The sequence below is a fragment of the Acartia tonsa genome, chromosome 7 (assembly GCF_053477335.1).
Source record: "Acartia tonsa isolate MP-2025a chromosome 7, ASM5347733v1, whole genome shotgun sequence".
In the NCBI taxonomy this organism is placed as follows: domain Eukaryota; kingdom Metazoa; phylum Arthropoda; class Copepoda; order Calanoida; family Acartiidae; genus Acartia; species Acartia tonsa.
In genome coordinates, this window is record NC_137266.1 from 37,489,957 (window position 1) to 37,509,943 (window position 19,987).

The 19,987-nt window shown below is 31.9% G+C and overlaps 1 protein-coding gene across 1 annotated transcript in view; it reads right to left on the reverse strand.

The window, feature by feature from the left end:
* Nucleotides 1-13,544, reverse strand: part of LOC145324303 (cell adhesion molecule 3-like) — a 48,557-nt gene extending 35,013 nt beyond the window's left edge. The window contains exon 1 of the mRNA XM_080166917.1: nt 13,418-13,544. Coding sequence (XP_080023043.1) covers nt 13,418-13,469 — 52 coding nt within the window. The 5' untranslated portion in view covers nt 13,470-13,544. The remainder of the gene's footprint in view (nt 1-13,417) is intronic.
* Nucleotides 13,545-19,987: the final 6,443 nt, after the last annotated feature.

A 19,987-nucleotide genomic window follows, 5' to 3' on the forward strand; every position in this document is an offset into this window, starting at 1 on the left:
ATAAACGTACCTTAATGACATCAAAATTTATCAAATCTAGTGGGTTACAATTCCCTCATTCCATCCCTCTCCTGATAAAAACATATTACGCCCTTATTATTATATCCATGTTAAGACAATTAAATACAATGCTACCATGGTGTAAACGTGGTTGTAAAGATAGATAAATACAAAGATAAAAAAGAGATAACATAATAGGGATTTTAGCGTATTTCCTCAAAATGCCTAGTAAAGCACTTAGCTTCCCACCCCTCCTCCCCCTTGGTTAATTTTGAAATAAATTAATAGGCAGGGGAGTTGGCTTGTTTTTTATTACATTAGGTCACGTTAGGTTAAGTAAAATTGGGTACTTGGTTAGCCTGCAGGGTAGGCATAAGAAAAAAAACTGCCCTACCCTATCTCATCATTTTAAAAATAATCGTTCGAATTATTAAATCGATTTTAAACTTGGCATGATGATTCCTGTAACATTTGGATATATTTACACGAAAGTACATGTATACTTCTATATATTGTTGAATATTTTTGTCAATGTTCGTTTGTTTGTCTGTCTGGTTTGTTTATGAATGTTATAATACTTGTTATTTTTCTAAAAACTTTTCCCTTTTACATAAAAATTTATGTAAGCATATGCATATGCAGAGGGAGAGGGGACAATGGGCTGTTTATTACTTGTAGTTAATTTTAATTAGTTGGTTTATTAATTTTTGTTTTCATTTTTACCATTAATTATAAATCTAAAGAAAGGATAATTTTGTGAATAATCATTGTGGATGTGCATCAATTTATCGGCCATTGTCCTATCCCTTAGATTCCTGAGGCATATGTATGAATATATTTAATCTTGATAATGCATGCCAAATTATTAACTATAGTTTGCTAATGTTTTTACCTTAGGTAATGTATATGATTATAATTCATATTTAATTTCCCCCCATATGTCTAAGTAAGCGGTTTCTAGAGTTTTATCATACACGAGAATCACAATGCCTTTGGAATTGACCACAACAATCCATTTATAATTTTAGTTTAATTTTGGAGGGGTAATTTTTTCAAGGGGCGATTTCTCTTGGGGGGGGGGGGGGGGGGTAGTTATAAACCTTCCCGGAACCTATGAGAAGCTACACTGTAAAGGAGAACTATATTGGTTGAGCAGTTAGCGAGATCCTTCAATGCATACAAGGCACACTGATCCTGTTACTTTTATATAAGGATAGTCTGTCATTCCATTATGTACTCTTTTCTATTGCTTATTTACAAACTTTAAAACATTTTACCTTAAAATTTAACAAATGCATATGTAATTGTTGATTTTATTCATATATATATGGGAATTTCTACGCTTCAAAAATTATTTAAAACTTTTCTAGTCCCTATACACTATATCTGATCAGCAATTAACGGGTTTTTTCTCGAACTAAACTGGCAGTTTATATAAGGTCTTAAAAATTAAGATAGCATGCAAAGTTTGATTAGTAAAGAGTACCTCTATAATTTGAACCTCTATTACAATACCTTTTTATTATAAATGTATCTAAATAGGGTTGGGTTCTGTAAACATTACACCCTGCCGAAACTTCCCAGGAATCGAGATATTTATTCAGACAAACAACTAAAATACTGCGTATAAAAGTTGAATTAATAATTCGTTTAAAATCAGGTGCTTTCCCTCAAAGAACTTCTCAAGCACTGACCCCCCACCCCAAATTTAGGAGCGATTTCACTTCGTATGCCTTTTTTCTAAGTATTTATAAACCTTCCAAGGGACGAAGCCCAATCTGTCCCACTTTTGAGCAAGATGATTCCTATATGACGTCATATAAAGGGAAAAGAAAAAGGGAAGGGGGGGAAGAAAATCTCTTCAAAAGAGATGGGAGAAAAGGGAATCGTCTTGCTCAAAAGAGGGACAGATTGGGCTTCGTCTTCCAAGGATCTATGAGAGGCTTTTCTGTTAAGGAGAACCATTTAGGTTCAGCGGTTAGTGAGATCCTTCGGCACACACAGACTTAAGCATATCCTATTACTTTTATAACAATAAGGATACACAATATATAATTCTGATTAAAACCAGCGAATATCTCTACCTATCCGTGTAGATATGAACCTAACCTAATCTAGCCAATTCAATTACCTAATGTTGTATACTATATACTAGCTGCGTTACGTATATTCCGGTTTTTAAAAAGATTAATTTTTGGGAAATTCTCTTTATGAGCGCAGCTACTCCATAGACATTTCATCAAATAAAAAAGCACATAAATGTTTTTTTGCTTACAAAGTACATTGCTTCCTCACTTATACGTTTTTTTACACCCACCCAAATATTAAATTGGAAATAAATGGACAATAAATTATTATTCAAATATTCAAATTTTGGTAGAAAATCGAAGCAATTGTCCGTATTTTAATAATAGAAAGGTATTTATTGTAAATTAGACTTTATTATAGCATTTGACAAAAAAACAGGAGTTAAATAAATTACGTACCATTTATCAACTCGTTTTTCCATTTGTTAGCCTTAAAGCTTTGAAGGGGGAGGAGGTAAAAGTTGAATTTTATTTGGGTTGTACTTACAAACAGTGTTCTAACGTTTCCACCAATGATTTTAGTCTACATGAGGGGAAATTTAGTTTATCATAATTGTAAGGGGGATAACAGTTTATCTCTGATAAAATTTAAACAGGCAAATCGAAAATTTCGCTTTTGTCTAAAAAAGATTAAAATAGTTAGTAATTTTTTCCTAAAAAAATGTTGTTTAATAAACATAATTGTCCATTTTGAAGTTTTTAATGAGATTAACCTTACAAATTAAGCAAAACAAATTATAATATTGATTGTTAAATATTACAAACTGATTAAGGTTTTACGATAATTTCTGTCAATTATATCCAAAATTAGCACAGCAATAACAACTTACAATATTTAACGGTTTCCCTCAAAGTCCCTAGTTAAGCACATAACCCCCTAATATTTTGTAAAAAAAAAATAAATTAAAATTAAAAGGGGTGGGGTGGTTTGTTTATTACTTTAGGTTGGGTTAGGTTATAATGGGTACTGGGTAGGATTTTTGTACCCCACGTCCAAGCTTTTTTATTTGAGGGGGGGGGAGGGTAAAATTTTTAAAATAAAAATTTTGGGGGGGGTAATCTTTATTTCATTGAGGCATTTTTTTATTTGGGGGGGGGGGTAAAAATTGAAAATCCAAAATTTTGGGGGTGCCGTAGGGAGGGGGAATCAGGGGGAGTTTTATCAATTTAGGTGGAATGAATGCACACCATTATTCTATAATGATGATATGAATGAATATTATTGATGAACTGAAAATAGTTGCCGAATGTGAACGCAGTTTCCTGGGTGTTTCCTCATCCTAGCTCAATATTTACTACTAGCTACAAATCTTTAAACTTCCCTTAAAAAAATCAAAATTTGAATGTATAACGATTTATACATTATACAATTTACCCCGTCCCGGATTTGAAAAATTTTGTTAAAATTTTTGCCCCCAGCCAAAATATGGTTGATTTATGCATAAAAATGACCCATGCAAAATATTTTTTCTGTTATGCAAAAATTGCGACGGTACAAGCACTGCAAAGTTTTTAAAATCTGCAAAAAAACCTGTTTTTATGGCTTTTTGGGGGCTTTTGTACCATCCCAATTTTAAAGATTTTTACAAAATTTCAATTCAAGTGTGTTGATATATACCTGAAATTTAACAAAAAAAATGGGGGCAGTCTCAATTATAACATATGAAGGTGTAGCAAGTAATCTTCCAAATACAAAATTGTCAAATTGCATACATATATAATAGGGTTGGGCCGGGTACTTTTTTGGACAGATATTGGATATCTGGCTGATTTATAATGCCGGATATTTGGCATCTAGCCAGATATCTAGCAAATAACCGGTAATTTGGCCGGATATCTGGTTATTCGGCCGGATATCCGGTATCCGGCCAAAAAAGTATCCCGCCAAAAAAGTATCCGGCCTACCTCTATTATATAAATTTGAAATTTGTTTGATACACAAAACTATCCCTTCTGTAGATTAAAATTAGTGGTTGAAACGTTTATAAACTTAACTTAATAAACCAACCAATCAAAATTCAATAAAATTCTCAAAAGTTGATAATTTAATAAATTAGAAAAACAACTATAAAACTTTGGGGACAAGTGAAATAAACAGTCCAATTTCCCCTCCCTCTCTGAATTATACCAAAAGTCTCATGATAACTAGGGAGGCAGAGCAAAATGGGCTGTTAATTTCACTAGTGCCCGAAGTTTTAAAAACTTTTTCATTTGTTGGCTCAACAACCTTTTAGATTGTTTGAAATTTTAATTAGTTTAATAAGACGTTCCAACCACCTATTGTAATCAACAGAAAGGGTAAGTTTGTGTATAATCATGGGGTATACACGTCCATTTATCAGCCATTGTCTTCTCTATCTAGATCCCTGTACTCAAAGTTATTCAAGAATCTAAAGGGATAAGACAATGTCTAATAAATTGATGTACATCCCCAATAATGATACAAAAAATTATCCCTTCTGTAGATTAAAACTAGAAGTTGAAACTTTTAAACACTCAACTTAATAAATCAACCAAATAAAATTTATTGAATTTCCCCAATGTTTTAACCTAAATGTAAGAAAACACCGTTATAACACTTTGGGGACTAATTTAATAAACAGCTCAATGTCCCCTACCTCCCTGAACTATACAAGAGTGTATCACAAGTCTAATAATAACTAGGGAGGGAGGGGACATTGATCACTAGTCCCGGAGGGTTTATCATAACATTTTTTTTATTTCTTGGCTCAACAACTTTGGAGACTTTTATTGAATTTTAATTGGTTGGTTCATTAGGTTTAGTAATAAAACGTTGCAACCACTATGTTTTCAACAAAAAAGGGTCAGATTGTGTATCATCATGGGATATACAAATGAATTTATCAGCCATTGTCTTATCCCTCTAGATCCCTGTACCCAAAGTCGTATAATAACTTGAACACTTTCATTTTTATTACATAACAAGAAATAACATGTTACTGAAGGATCTAAGAGATAAGACTATGGCTAATGAATTGATGTACATCCCCATTAATAAAACACAAAATTAACCCTTCTGTAGATTGAAATTAGTGGTAGAAACGATTGAACACTCAAATTAATAAACCAATCCATCAAAATTTATTGAAAGTCCCCAAAGTTTTTAAGTCAACCAATAAGAAAAGGTTATTTTCAAACTTTTGGGACTAGTGTATTAAACGGCCTATTTTGTCCCATCTATTTCTGATATTTATTAAATGCAAATCTTTTATATAATATGAGTCTGAACGAACTTCGTAAAGGTTAGCTCTTTTATTTAATCTAAGCAAGTTGAAATTTTTTGATTGAAAACTTTGGTTGATGATTCATGTAACAATAAGGGTTTAGAAAGTGTAGCAACTCTGCAATCGGTACTTCTGCTTTATAGCTTTCGTTTTTGATATATTGAAGACGTAAGTTTAATGCAAATTATTGCCAGTTTCCCAAGTACCATGTCCCGACCTTGAAAAAAGGAAGGGATACTTTCTAGTTTGTTGCTTAAATATATAAGGTCAGGTTAGGATAGTTTATATTGGGTACCAGGGACCCTTGCAAGTTAATATAAGGAGGGAGGGGTTGTTAGGGATCAAAAGACACTTTGAGGGAAAGCACCGAACATCTTTTATAAGCTAAGACAGTTCTTTCCATTAAGTCAATACAAAATTAACAGAGATAAACAATGAATAATGACACATAAAAAGAAAATGTTAAAAATTATCTAATTTTCACAAGAATAGCTTCTCTATAGTACTTTCTAGCGATAACGCTCCTAAAGGACTCTTGGGCACCTGAGAGAAGGGTCGATCCTCTAATTTTATTTAAGTGGTAATAACTGAAACATTCCCTGGATCTATCAGAAACTTTACTGTAAAGAAGAAACAATTGCATACATATATAATAGGGTTGGGCCGATACTTTTTGGCTGGATACTGGATATACGGTTGATTTCTAATGACAGATAATCGTTATATGGCAAATTACCGGATATCTGGCCGAATAAAAGAACACCGGACGAATAACCGGATATCTGGCCGGATAACCGGATATCCGGCCAAATAACCGGATATCCGGTCGAATAACTGGATATCCGGCAAAATAACATATATTTGCCGGATATCCAGCATTATAAATCAGCCAAATATACAGTATCCGTCCAAAAAAGTATCCGGCCCAATCCTATCATATATGTATGCAATTTGACAATTTTGTATTTGGAAGATTACTTGCTACACCTTCATATATTATAATTGAGACTGCCCCCATTTTTTTTGTTAAATTTCAGGTATATATCAACACACTTGAATTGAAATTTTGTAAAAATCTTTAAAATTGGGATGGTACAAAAGCCCCAAAAAAGCCATAAAAACAGGGTTTTTTTGCAGATTTTAAAAACTTTGCAGTGCTTGTACCGTCGCAATTTTTGCATTACAGAAAAAATATTTTGCATGGGTCATTTTTATGCATAAATCAACCATATTTTGGCTGGGGGCAAAAATTTTAACAAAATTTTTCAAATCCGGGACGGGGTATTATACATTATAAATTTGAATTTTTTAAATTTAGATTTTTTTTAAAGTTTGAAGCTTTTTTAGCTAGTAGTAAATATTGAGCTAGGATGAGGAAACACTCAGGAAACTGCGTACACATTCGGCAACTATTTTCAGTTCATCATATTATTAGCATTATGTTAAACAATAAATGTAATAAGTATTGATGTACTAGAGTTGGCTCAATATAACTATATCGCTATTGGCTAGTTTTCGATAAGTACATATCTATTTATCTATTTCTCAATAAATAAATTTTCCTCCCCCGTCATTACTATCTAAAAGAAAGAAGTAAATATTTATTAATTTAAATGATTTTAAAAAGATTTTTTCAATTATATTTTTTTCACATTACCATCACCAAAGGGTTAATATAATTAAAATTTTAGTTTTAATATTTTAACACAAAGGAAGTGTCGCCACAATCGAATTCTTTTAAAATACAGTTTTCTTAGATTTACTCTATTATGAACGTATATTATTTATTTATGAAATAAGGATTAAATATTTCAATGTAATTCAAATATCTACATGAAGTGAAAAACTTAATTCATTCCATAAACAAATAGGATACAGGTCTTATCGCTTTGGTCAATGAGAGTTTAATGAGGATTATTGGAGCACTATAAGTTTTAAACACTTTATCATTGGAAGACTCGAGCTCATTTATAGACGTTTATTTCCTGTATAGATCTGTCATGGATCTTGATGCAATAAAGTAGGCTGTTTTGTAAATGTTAAGAATTGGAAGATTTCATTAAATAAAAGTAATCACAAATATACTTAGTAAATAACCCAGACACCCACCCGGCCCCTGTCTTGTGAACCTTTTTTGTCTGCTATCAACTTGGCTGTGTTAATATTTTTACTCTGATATGTCTATAAATATAAATATCAACCTACATGGAATCATCAGGGTATCCACAGATTTGTCCATAGTACTCCTTGTATAAAAGTAAGAGGATGTCTTTCTGTTTGTTTATCTGTAGTGTAGGTCTAAAGAAGGTTTTTATCTATTTTAGAGGAAGGACTTCAACCCTCCCAGGCGAACATTTGTTTGATGCTGTAATTGAAAGTGGAGAGTCGGCACCTCCCAACCCCGTTGCCTAAAGAGTCCCAATACGATTGTTTGGGCTAGCTTTTAGGTAGTATAAAAAGTAAGTAAAGAACATTGAAAATATTTGTACAATTTGTAAATTCTATGGTTCCTTTTTAAAAACTCCACCGGGAAAAATTGCGTGGATGTTGTAAGAATGTAAATGACATTAATGTCCAAATTATTTTCTATTACAAAAAAAACTAGAAAGTCGTGGTTAGTGATAAATAAATCTTTTTAGTAGCGAAGCTACTCTATGATTCAATTTGTCTGTCTAAACGCCAGTATGGCTTAGAGAATATAATTTTCCAATTCTCCAAAAGATTTAAGCTGAAACTTTTGTTGAAGATTCCTGTGACCCCTGCGCAATCAGTTTATAAATTGTTTTGTCCGCCAGTCTATCGGTATTGTAATAAGGGATATCATTTTTTCAGGGTAACAAGATTTTGCGCCAACTGTATTTAAGTTAAAACGCTGAAATTTTTAAAAGATTCCTATGACATATGCGCATACACTCATGAAATATCTTTTTTTCAGTCCGCAGTTTGACTTTTCCAGATATTTTGCTATATTTATGCTTCGGTAATTATGGGTGATGTCAACCTTGTTTTTTTATGGAAAGTTTTACACTTTTTTCACTTGGAATGCCTGTATGTTTGTAGTTAAGGCTATTTATAATCGTGCTATCGATGGCATGCGTATTTCTTTGACAAAAAGGAATATACAGGAAAGCCTTGTCATACTTGAAGAGCTTTGCTTACAATGTATGTTGTCATCCTTGTTTTCTCTATATTTTGTGGTGCATAATAGTTATTAAAACTAATTATACTTTTAAGGTTAATGCATAACCCTAGCATATTTATTGCAATAGTTTATTCTTTAGTTTGCTTTTCAAATTCGTTAGTCTAGAAATAACTCTATTTTTAGGGGACTATAAACATTTCAAATCTGCACGTGATAGGGGGTTAAGGTCACCACCCTTAAGAAATATCCCTAGAGGTCACATCTCTAATTTGAAGGTTTTTAAAAATAAAGCAGAATACTTTTTACTAGAAAAAAAGATGATTTTGTCGACAAGTGATCATTTCTTAGAAAAGCAAATAAAAAATGATTGTAAAACTATTCGTATCGCCTCTTGGAATTAGTGGATATTCTAGTAAAAGGTAGGGCGCTAGAAGTACCTATATCAATTATTTTTTGGGGGGAGGGGAAGGAGTTTTGGGCAATAGACCTATTCCAAAAATCGAAAACAATTAAACTAATATTAAAATTCTTTAAAACGGTACACATTAAGCTTTTAAATTTGTCTTTTTATTTATCTTTTTATCTCTGATTCTGCCCTTTAGAACCCTCTTTTGGTAAGATTTTAATATAAAAAACACACAGATACCTTTTTATTTCCGTGACTAAATATGTATATTTTACCATTTTACATCTATAAATATTAGTAGAGTTAGGTTAGATCTCCTTCTAAAAGATAAATGGGATCATGGAAAGAAAACAAAGTCATTCCTAATTAGGACAGAAGTCACTGGAAATTGGTCTAAGGAAGGCTACTTATGTCCTTCATCTAACAAAATCTAACTTAAGGGAGGTGACTTATGTCCTTTGTCTGACAAATTCTTACATTAGGAAGGCTGCTTATGTCCTTCAAGTTGCAAAACTTAGCTTTTCTGTCCTTCACATAGCAAAACCTCACAAAACATAGCATTTCTGTCATTCACATAGCAAATTCTTGCAAAAAATAGCATTTATGTCCTTCACATAGCAAATTCTTGCAAAACATAGCAAATTCTTGCAAAACATAGCAAATTCTTGCAAAACATAGCAAATTCTTGCAAAACATAGCATTTATGTCCTTCACATAGCAAATTCTTGCAAAACATAGCAAATTCTTGCAAAACATAGCAAATTCTTGCAAAACATAGCAAATTCTTGCAAAACATAGCATTTATGTCCTTCACATAGCAAATTCTTGCAAAACATAGCAAATTCTTGCAAAACATAGCAAATTCTTGCAAAACATAGCAAATTCTTGCAAAACATAGCATTTATGTCCTTCACATAGCAAATTCTTGCAAAACATAGCAAATTCTTGCAAAACATAGCATTTATGTCCTTCACATAGCAAATTCTTGCAAAACATAGCAAATTCTTGCAAAACATAGCATTTATGTCCTTTACATAGCAAATTCTTGCAAAACATAGCAAATTCTTGCAAAACATAGCAAATTCTTGCAAAACATAGCAAATTCTTGCAAAACATAGCATTTATGTCCTTCACATAGCAAATTCTTGCAAAACATAGCAAATTCTTGCAAAACATAGCAAATTCTTGCAAAACATAGCATTTCTGTCCTTCACATAGCAAATTCTTGCAAAACATAGCAAATTCTTGGAAAACTTAGCATTTCTGTCCTTAACATAGCATTTTGGTCCTTCACATAGCAAAATCTCACAAAACATAGGTTTTTCTGACCTTTTTCTACCAGGAGATCAGAACTAAATCAGAACACACATAACAAGAGTTTTTACATAATACATTAAGATTATCAATTATGCATTTAACTCTGCATAAATTATGATAATTCATTATTATTACCCCTCCCCCCCCCCCCTATTTAAAATTTACCCCTGCATAAATTATGATAATTTATGCTGAGTTAAATGTACTGTTTGAACTTCTATCTAACAGGATATGAGAACTTAATCAGAACACACATAACAAGAGTGTTTACATAGTACATTCAGATTAACAATTATTCAATTGGCCCCCTTTTCAGTCCATCATATGACATGGGAAGGAGGTTGAGGAGCACTTTATGCAGCCTAAATTCCACTATGCTATGCCACTTTTCCTAAAAGGCGTCATAGCTGGCCTCTTTTGTGTCCATCATATGACATGGAAGGTTGTGACACAAAAGAGGCCAGCTATGGTGCCATGTAGGAAAAGTGGCATTGCATTCTAGGGCCTAAAAGGCGTCATAGCTGGCCCCTTTTCAGTCCATCATATGACATGGGAAGGAGGTTGAGGAGCATTTTATGCAGTCTAAATTCCCAAGAATGCAATGCCACTTTTCCTACATGGCACCACCTTCCATGTCATATGATGGACACAAAAGAGGCCAGCTATGACGCCTTTTAGGAAAAGTAGCATAGCATAGTGGAATTTAGGCTGCATAAAATGCTCCTCAACCTCCTTCCCAAGGCATATGATGGACTGGAAAGGGGCCAATTGAATAATTGTTAATCTGAATGTACTATGTAAACACTCTTGTTATGTGTGTTCTGATTAAGTTCTCATATCCTGTTAGATAGAAGTTCAAACAGTACATTTAACTCAGCATAAATTATCATAATTTATGCAGGGGTAAATTTTAAATAGGGGGGGGGGAGGGGTAATAATAATGAATTATCATAATTTATGCAGAGTTAAATGCATAATTGATAATCTTAATGTATTATGTAAAAACTCTTGTTATGTGTGTTCTGATTTAGTTCTGATCTCCTGGTAGAAAAAGGTCAGAAAAACCTATGTTTAGTGAGATTTTGCTATGTGAAGGACCAAAATGCTATGTTAAGGACAGAAATGCTAAGTTTTCCAAGAATTTGCTATGTTTTGCAAGAATTTGCTATGTGAAGGACAGAAATGCTATGTTTTGCAAGAATTTGCTATGTTTTGCAAGAATTTGCTATGTGAAGGACATAAATGCTATGTTTTGCAAGAATTTGCTATGTTTTGCAAGAATTTGCTATGTTTTGCAAGAATTTGCTATGTGAAGGACATAAATGCTATGTTTTGCAAGAATTTGCTATGTTTTGCAAGAATTTGCTATGTGAAGGACATAAATGCTATGTTTTGCAAGAATTTGCTATGTTTTGCAAGAATTTGCTATGTTTTGCAAGAATTTGCTATGTTTTGCAAGAATTTGCTATGTGAAGGACATAAATGCTATGTTTTGCAAGAATTTGCTATGTGAAGGACAGATAAACTATTTTATGCAAGATTTTGCTATGTGAAGGACCAAAAAGCTAGGTTTTGTGTGGTGAAGGGAGACTACTTATGTCCTTCATCTTGCAAAATCTTTGTTAAGGGAGACAAGTTATGCCCTTCATCTAACAAATTCTCACATAAGGGAAGCTACTTATGTCCTTCCTAGGAAGGTGACTTCTGTCCTAATTAAGGAATGACTTTGTTTTCTTTCCATGATCCGATAAATGTTTAAACTTTTAAATACTTATAAAAAAGAAATAGGATGTCTGTGTTTGTATAGCGATGGATTTGGTAACCGCCGAACTTATATATTTCTCCTTTGCAGTGAAGCTTTCTAAAGGTTCTTACAAGGTTCACAACTATTTCTAGGGGAAGGAACAACAACTCTTCCAAAAGAAATCGCCCGTAGAAAAAATACCCGGAAAAAAAAAATTTATAAACTAAAATTGAAAGTAGAGGATAGACTTCTTTCCCCCTTTCCTCTAGTGCCTCTAGAGGCCCCTAGAAGCGTAGCCGCTAGTATTTTATTTATATATGTTGCTTAATAGAGACATTTGCAATGATAATTGTAGTAATTTTTCCTAATTGTCCTAGGAATCACCAAAAAGTTAATCATGAAATACTGCTATTTGTTTAAATTAAAGGAACTGACTTTCCAATACATAGAAGTACTACGATTTCCTGATTTTTATTAAAGATAAATACAAGCTTTGATATTAATAGGACAGTTCTTTCGTGCATATGCTAACGGAGACACTTCAAATGTAAAAAAGCTTTTCTTTCTAAGGAAAAATATCCAGACAAAAAGTTGATTTAAAATTAATAGAAAATCTGACTTTAAAATAGACCCCTCTTGTTTTGAATGAAGAGAATAACAATCGATATATTATTACTTGGATGTTGCATCAGATTTTTATTTACTCTGATAAAGTAATTCTTGCAGCTGGCTTTAATATTCCCCATTACCCCATCCCCTCTCATCCTACAGGATGAACGAATTGATCAATAAATGAATCTAAATGACCATATTATCAACCTAAATTTACCCATAATTTTCCCCCTGTCAATATATCCACATATAACTTATATCCATTATTATAGCTGAATATTTAATGAAACATGATAGCATGTAAATGTTAAACATCAATTCCGCTAAAAAAAAAACATCTTCACATTTAAGCTTTACTCTACTGTCATTCAATGTCACAGTTTTTTACGGGTTTTGTCAATAAATATCCATTAGTGTAGACAATTACTAAAAGATTTCCATTCAAGATTATGCAAATCATAAATAAATAAAAAACAATAAAATTATTTAAGTCAAAATGAAATTTAAAAAACAATGGAAAGCAGAAAAATAATCTAAAATCCTCGAAAAGGATTTTTTCTCAACTTGTATAGCTTTAACCATTCTGGGACCTATGTGAAGCTTTCATAAAATTGAGAAATCAATCAATTCAGTAGAGGCCTCTAGGGGAACTTGAGGGTGGGGTAAGAAGTAGACCCCCCCATCCAAAGGAAACTTTTAATTTTAGTTTTAAAAAGAAAAGGCAGAAAAAACAATGGTTATCGACCTACCCAGGATCCACGAGAAGCTGGAGAGTCATAGGTTCATCGGTAAGCGAGATCCTGCGGTACAGACAGACACAGATCATGTTATTTCCTTTTATATGAGGATAAATTTGAAACTTACCATTGGGTAGAAGAATTAATGTTAACATCCATATTGAGGCCGCTAGCTTCATAACTAAGGATAAATCAACATCAAATAAAATCAACTCGCTGAAACTAACTCTTTTTCACCATAATATTTTAACATTTTTTCTGAAAAAAAATGTGTATGCATCAGGCAAAAAATATGAATTTAAATATTGTTTTTTTTAGAAAGATGAGGTACAATTGGTTATGTCAATCGGACCACAATTTCTGACATCTTTTGCATTAAACAAAAACCGTTTTAATAGGGAATATTTGAAAGTTTAATATCTTATTCGTTGGTTCAAGAACAATAAAATTTTATTGGTTCGTTCCAAATACCTAGTATCCAAAGGAGACATCTAATAATTTAATCTACAAAGGTGGTAATTAATGTACATCCCCAATGATGACATGCAAATTTTTGTAGATTACAATTAGTAGATAAAACGTTTCAACAGTCAATTTAATAAACCATCCAATTAGAAATTGAATAAAAGTCTTTAAAGTTGTTGAGCCAACGAATAAGAAAACGTTTCCGATAAAACTTTGGAGTCTATTGTAATCAAAAAGGCAATGTCTTCTCCCTCCCAGGATATTTTTCATACAAATAGCCAGACAGAGTAGGTGAAGCTTAAGTTTATATACCAAATTTAGCATGATAAAATAATAAACATTTATGAGAAATAAATATGTTAATATTCAGCTTAAGTGTCATTCAGCCTATTATCATACAGGAAAAAAAAATTCCACAATATTTTTTTTATCAAGAAAACGTAAAATTGAAAAATTAAAGGATATGAATTGAATATACTAGCAGCTATGCCCCTAGCATCTAGGAGCTTCGCATAAAAACAAAAATAGCCTAAATCCAACTCAAAATTCAAATCTTTAAATCAATTTAGTAGTTTTTAAGCTACAGACAAAAAAACCTGCGTTGAATAACAGGATGTCACGGAAAATTCTTGTATGTCCTTCTTATTATCTATCTTTTAAAACACTATAAAAGAGTACTCTTTCAGTTTTATTTATAGTAAAATAGTTATTTGTCGCATTGTTTTCTAACAAATTTCCTCAGATAGAAAATTAAAAATTATGGGATTAATAACAGAATTAAGTTAAATTGTAATACTAGAACACAATCTCTCCTTTATTGGGACACGAGCTATATGTTACCCAGACCATTGGATGGGGACCCTGTGCAGACTTTCAATTGGGTCTTGGAATATCGGGCAATAGCATCGGAAACATAGCAGAAAACAATTGTTTAGAATAAAAAAAGGTCCCCACCACTTGGGTCAGGGAGTTATCTGGTTTATACATATATATATGTACATATCTATGTAAATTTAGTGTTGATACAAACTATAGCAGTGTCTAAATTTTTCCTCCAAAAATTCCTGCAGATCTCTGAGAATTGTTGAGTGATAATCATTGTCAATAAAAGTTAAGAACCTTACAGTTATTGATATTTTACAATTTATCAAAATAAAACTTGGAGGGGGGGGGGGGAGAGAATATTGGACTGTATATTATGCTAGTCCTTAATTTTGAAAAAAAACACTTTCTCTCAATTGTTGACTTAAAAACTTTGGGGACTTTAAAATCTTGATTCATAGTTACAAAATAAAAGTATCTACACTTTTCAACCATTAATTTACAGAAGCAGTAACAATTTTTATCATAACTGGGGTTGTTTAAATTTTACTTCTTGTTTAAAAGTATAATAAATGTACTGTCCCTTTGTTAATACTGATATTATATACTTATCAATCAAAATAAACACACATCATTAATAGCAGATTATAGCGGATATTAGCAGGAAGGGAGGGGACATTGGGCTCTTTATTATAGTAGTCCTCCTAAAGTTTTATAACAACTTGGGACACTTTTATTGACTTTTGGGTTTTCAAACATTTCAACCACTAATTGTATAAATCTACAGAAGGGATTAAGTTTATGTAGAATCATTGAATTTATCCATCATTGTCTTATCCCTTTATATCCCTGGGATATTAAGGATAATTTTCAATATTCATTGTAGGGGCGTACACAGGATTTTATCCGAGGGGAATAGGAAAGGGGGGGGGGTGAAAATAGGCGAAAAGAAGTATCATAATAAGGAAGTATAACAAAAAGAATTATTTAGGTCAGGAATCTTAATGGATAAGAAAATGTGCGATAATTCAACTGCCCCCAATTAAAGTAACCAAAATTTTCTCTTCTGTAGATTTAAATTATTGGTAGAAAATATCGGACATTGCTAATGTGTACCAATTAATTATGATTTTATACATTCTTTCATTTGCTTAAAAACTTTGAGTACTATAATAATTTACAGTTCAATTCCGCTCCCTATTTGACGTAAAGTCAATGTTTAAACAGATATACAAAGCAAAGAGTAGCTTCCCTACTAAAATCTATATTTTGTTCCCTATATATTTAAATTAGTTTTATATTGATAGTTAATTAATATTATTTTGAGTGTGATAAGTACATTAAATTGATTTTTGATTAACTTTAATTATAAATATCTAACAGTAAAAGCTTTAAAAGGGTTTAATCAGTCTAGGAGCGAAGCTATTATATATAGTGGTTCAGCGAGTAGCGAGGTTTTTACAACACACATACAGATAGAAATATTGCTGCTTTTATATATAAGAATATTTCTAGTATGGCTTCAAACCGATTAATATCCTCTGGATTAGAACCAGTTGGCAGACAACTTTCCACGAATATTAAACTTTTGTCTAACAAAACTAGTTTAAATCTTATAATTTTTACTTTTAATATCCGCGGAAAGGTGTCTATAATACGGAGCTAAAAATAACTATTATAACTTACATGGGGAAAATTGTACAATTTAAGTTTTTTAAATCAAACTAATCCAAATAACTGTTTTTACTATATTTTCAACAACTATAATGTTAATACTGAACGTCTAATGGACAAAATTAACCATTTTTATTTGTGAGTTTATTCTAATAGATTACCTCTGTTGTAATTTACTCTATTGTAATTTACTCTATTGTTTTAATGTTTAAAGTTTTTATCATGCAACTCTGACATTTACTTACTTAAACTTTCAATTTACCAGGGATATTAACGGATAAGACAATGGAGGATAAATTTAGGTACACCCCCAATTATGAAAAAGAAGGTTAACCCCTTCTTTTAGATTGAAATTATTGGTGGAAATGTTTGAACCAACCAATCAGATTGAAACCCAAAGCTTTTAAGATCACAAATGAGTAAACGTATCTATATGACTTTTGGCACTGATATAATTTAAAATCCAATATTCCCTCCCTGCAATTTAAAAATTTATATAAAAGGAGTAATTACAAGTTACTTACTCTAATGGATTCGCTCTACAAGGAGGCTGGAAGGTAATTACCCCCCTTTAAGCTTTTTTTCTGCTGGGAGTTCGGGTAGTGTTTACAGGGCTTCGTTCTAAAAGGGTCAGACATCAGGAAGGGAGGGGATATTGGATTGTACATTATGCTGGTACCCAAAGTTTTATATATACGCTCTAAAATAATTACAAAGACAGGATTAAAAAGTTTAAGAACTTTTATTAAAACTTAATTGGTTTGGTTCAAATTATAAGTGTCTAAACTTTAAACTAATAATTATGTTTGTCATAATTGGGGATGTTTTTTTATCAATTTATCACCCATTGTCTTATCCCTTAAGATCACAGGATGGGCAGATCCAATAAAAATTAGCTTTAACCTGCCTAGACCAATTGATCCAGTGGTTTCAGATATTTTACTGACCTTTTATTAAATCATATATCTATCTACTTCACACAGTAAATGGGTTAGGATTTAGATTTAAATTTTATGACTTACAGTAAAATATGCAATTACTCTAAAACAATATTTATGTTAACATTACAAATACGTTTCCCAAAAAAGATTAAATTTTGTAATAAGTCTGTCAAAGGAAAATTTATCACAATTAAAACAAAAAATATTGTGTTTATTTATAGTGTTTTTTATTACAGAAGCTACTCTACAATTTCAAATGTCCGTCCATAAGTCATCAAATGGGAAAAAGGTGATTTTCTTGGCTCCTATCAAAGATGGAAGGCTGAAACTTCTTGTAAACATTCCCATCATTATGGAGTATAATTAACTAAATATAGCTGTCTAACTCCTTTCATATTTTTCACATTGTTCCCAATACTTCAACTTAAAAATCATTCACCTATAAATATCTTTGGATTAAATTATCTTTAATTTTAAACACATTTTCCCAACCAATCGATACATTATAACTTGTATGTTGCACTAGATTTCTAATATAATGAAGTGATACTTGCAGCTGGCTAAAATCCATCTCATTTATTCCAACCCCTCCCCTTCTACTGGATAAACAAATTGACCAATAAATTAAGCAACCTAGATTTACGACATTTTCTCTTGTCAATATATCCACGTATATTCTATATCCATTGCACAATCCAAGTTTACAAATCAATTTTCCAAATGATTAGAGATACATAGATAAGATTACAGCGTTGTTGCTGCAAATTCGCAACATTTAATTTTGCAGTGATGTTGCGAAGAAAACTGCAAACAAAATAAGAACAAATAATAACAAAATCAAGCAGTTTACATCATATTGCATCTGGACCACAAAAGAACTTTTTTATATTTATTTTAGGTTAGGTTGGGTTAAGTTAAGGTTAGAAAAGGTCCCGTAGGGATAGCGCACTTTCGGGCTACAGCCCCCCGCATAATTTAGTAACTTTTTTGCTCAAAATGAGGTAGAGAAAACTAGAAATGTTTAAACTTTGCATCTAATAATTTAAGTCTACAAATGGTGTAATTTTGTTTATCATCATTAGAGCTGTATATTAATCTATGGACCACTGTCTTATCCCGTAAGGTTCATGAAAAAATGAAAAAGAAAATAGAAGATAGAAAAAAGTATAATTCTATTTTATCTAAGTAAGCAATATCAAATTATGTGATTGAGGATTGAAAATAAATTTGCTTTTAGAGTAAGTTCAGATGGAGACCAATTCTTAAAAATAGTTTATTTTTTTGAAATAGGTTGAAAAACATACTATCTTTAAAATAGAAAAATCGGTACAAGGACGTCCAAGGAAGGGAGAGGGGTAAATATTTTAGTGAAGGCAATTAACCCTCAGACCCCACACCCCCCCCCCCCTCCCTCCATTCTTTGAAATACAATTTAATCATGACCCAATTTGTTATTATACCACCTAATAACATTTTATACCCTTCCCCCCAAAAAAAAAAAAAAAATTAGAAGCTTGTTAATCGTTTTGAAATAGGTGAAATAAGTGGTAAGGTTTTTGTTGTTTGTCTGTTTGAATCTCGCTAACTTCTAAACTAATATTGAATTTTCCATTCCATGAAATAAGTTGTTTAATTTTTTTTCTTTTTTTAATGCATTACGTCACAGCCATTTAATTTTTTGCCTCGATTTCTTCGACAATGCCCATCTACTCTACAACTTAGCAGTTGCATTTGAAGAATTTTTTTTTAATTTTTGCGAAGATTTTTCTTACAATTACGTATTCTTCCTGTGTCGACTCTAATTTAAGGATTGGTCTCACTTGTTGATGTGCGTAGCATCTTTATATTACTTTAAGATACCTAAAACTTCATTCTGTATCAGGTTTTAAGCTATTTTCATTTTCATATCATTTATTAAGGAAATATATTGTTATTATTTTTTTTAGTATCTAATTCACTTTCGCTGGAATCAAATCGGTTCAGAGCCATACAATCCATACCATTATACTATCCTCGGAAAATTGTCATTAATTCGACGCGATAATAGTTATTTATCTTAATAGTCGTGGATACATGATCTTTATGAAAACCGGTTCTTATCCAGCGGATATTAATCAGTTTCGAAGCCATACTAGAAATGACTATTCCGAATGCAAAAAGAAGAATAATTAAAATAGTGGAGTTTTGCAATGCAAAACCTGTCTATTCTTGTTATTTATTATATATGATAGGAGAGAATGGTATTACTACTCTCAAGGGGGTACTCTGCAATTGTTTTGGACATAACAAAAAACAAGAACAATTATATCAAAACAATTGCAGCATTATTTGCCATTAATATTTGGGTCATGCTTTTGCATTTATTGTAACGTAGCTGGACAAAGTGTCTCAAAAATAAGCCATGTGCCGTAATAAAAATGAGGGAGATGAGAGGAGAAGTGTGAAAGAAAACCCCTAAAAAGGATATGAATAATCCCTCATTTTTATGACGTCACAAGGATGATTTTTTTTGAGACACTTTGTCCAGCTACATTGTAACTTAATTTTTTTATCTTGAAAAAAACCTACTCATTATTTATTCTAGCCCCTGTGGGGTGACCTATCCCTAAAGGGTATTATCCCTGTAAGGAACTTTATACCTAACCTTGCATAACCTACAAAAGGCGTTATTTTCATAACGTTCGTTTGTGGTTCAAATGCAATTTTAGGGAAACCGCCAATCATTGACAAACTCCTCATATGTGTAAGTACGTCGTAAAAAACTGACAGGCAAACATATGACTCACTTATAGAGT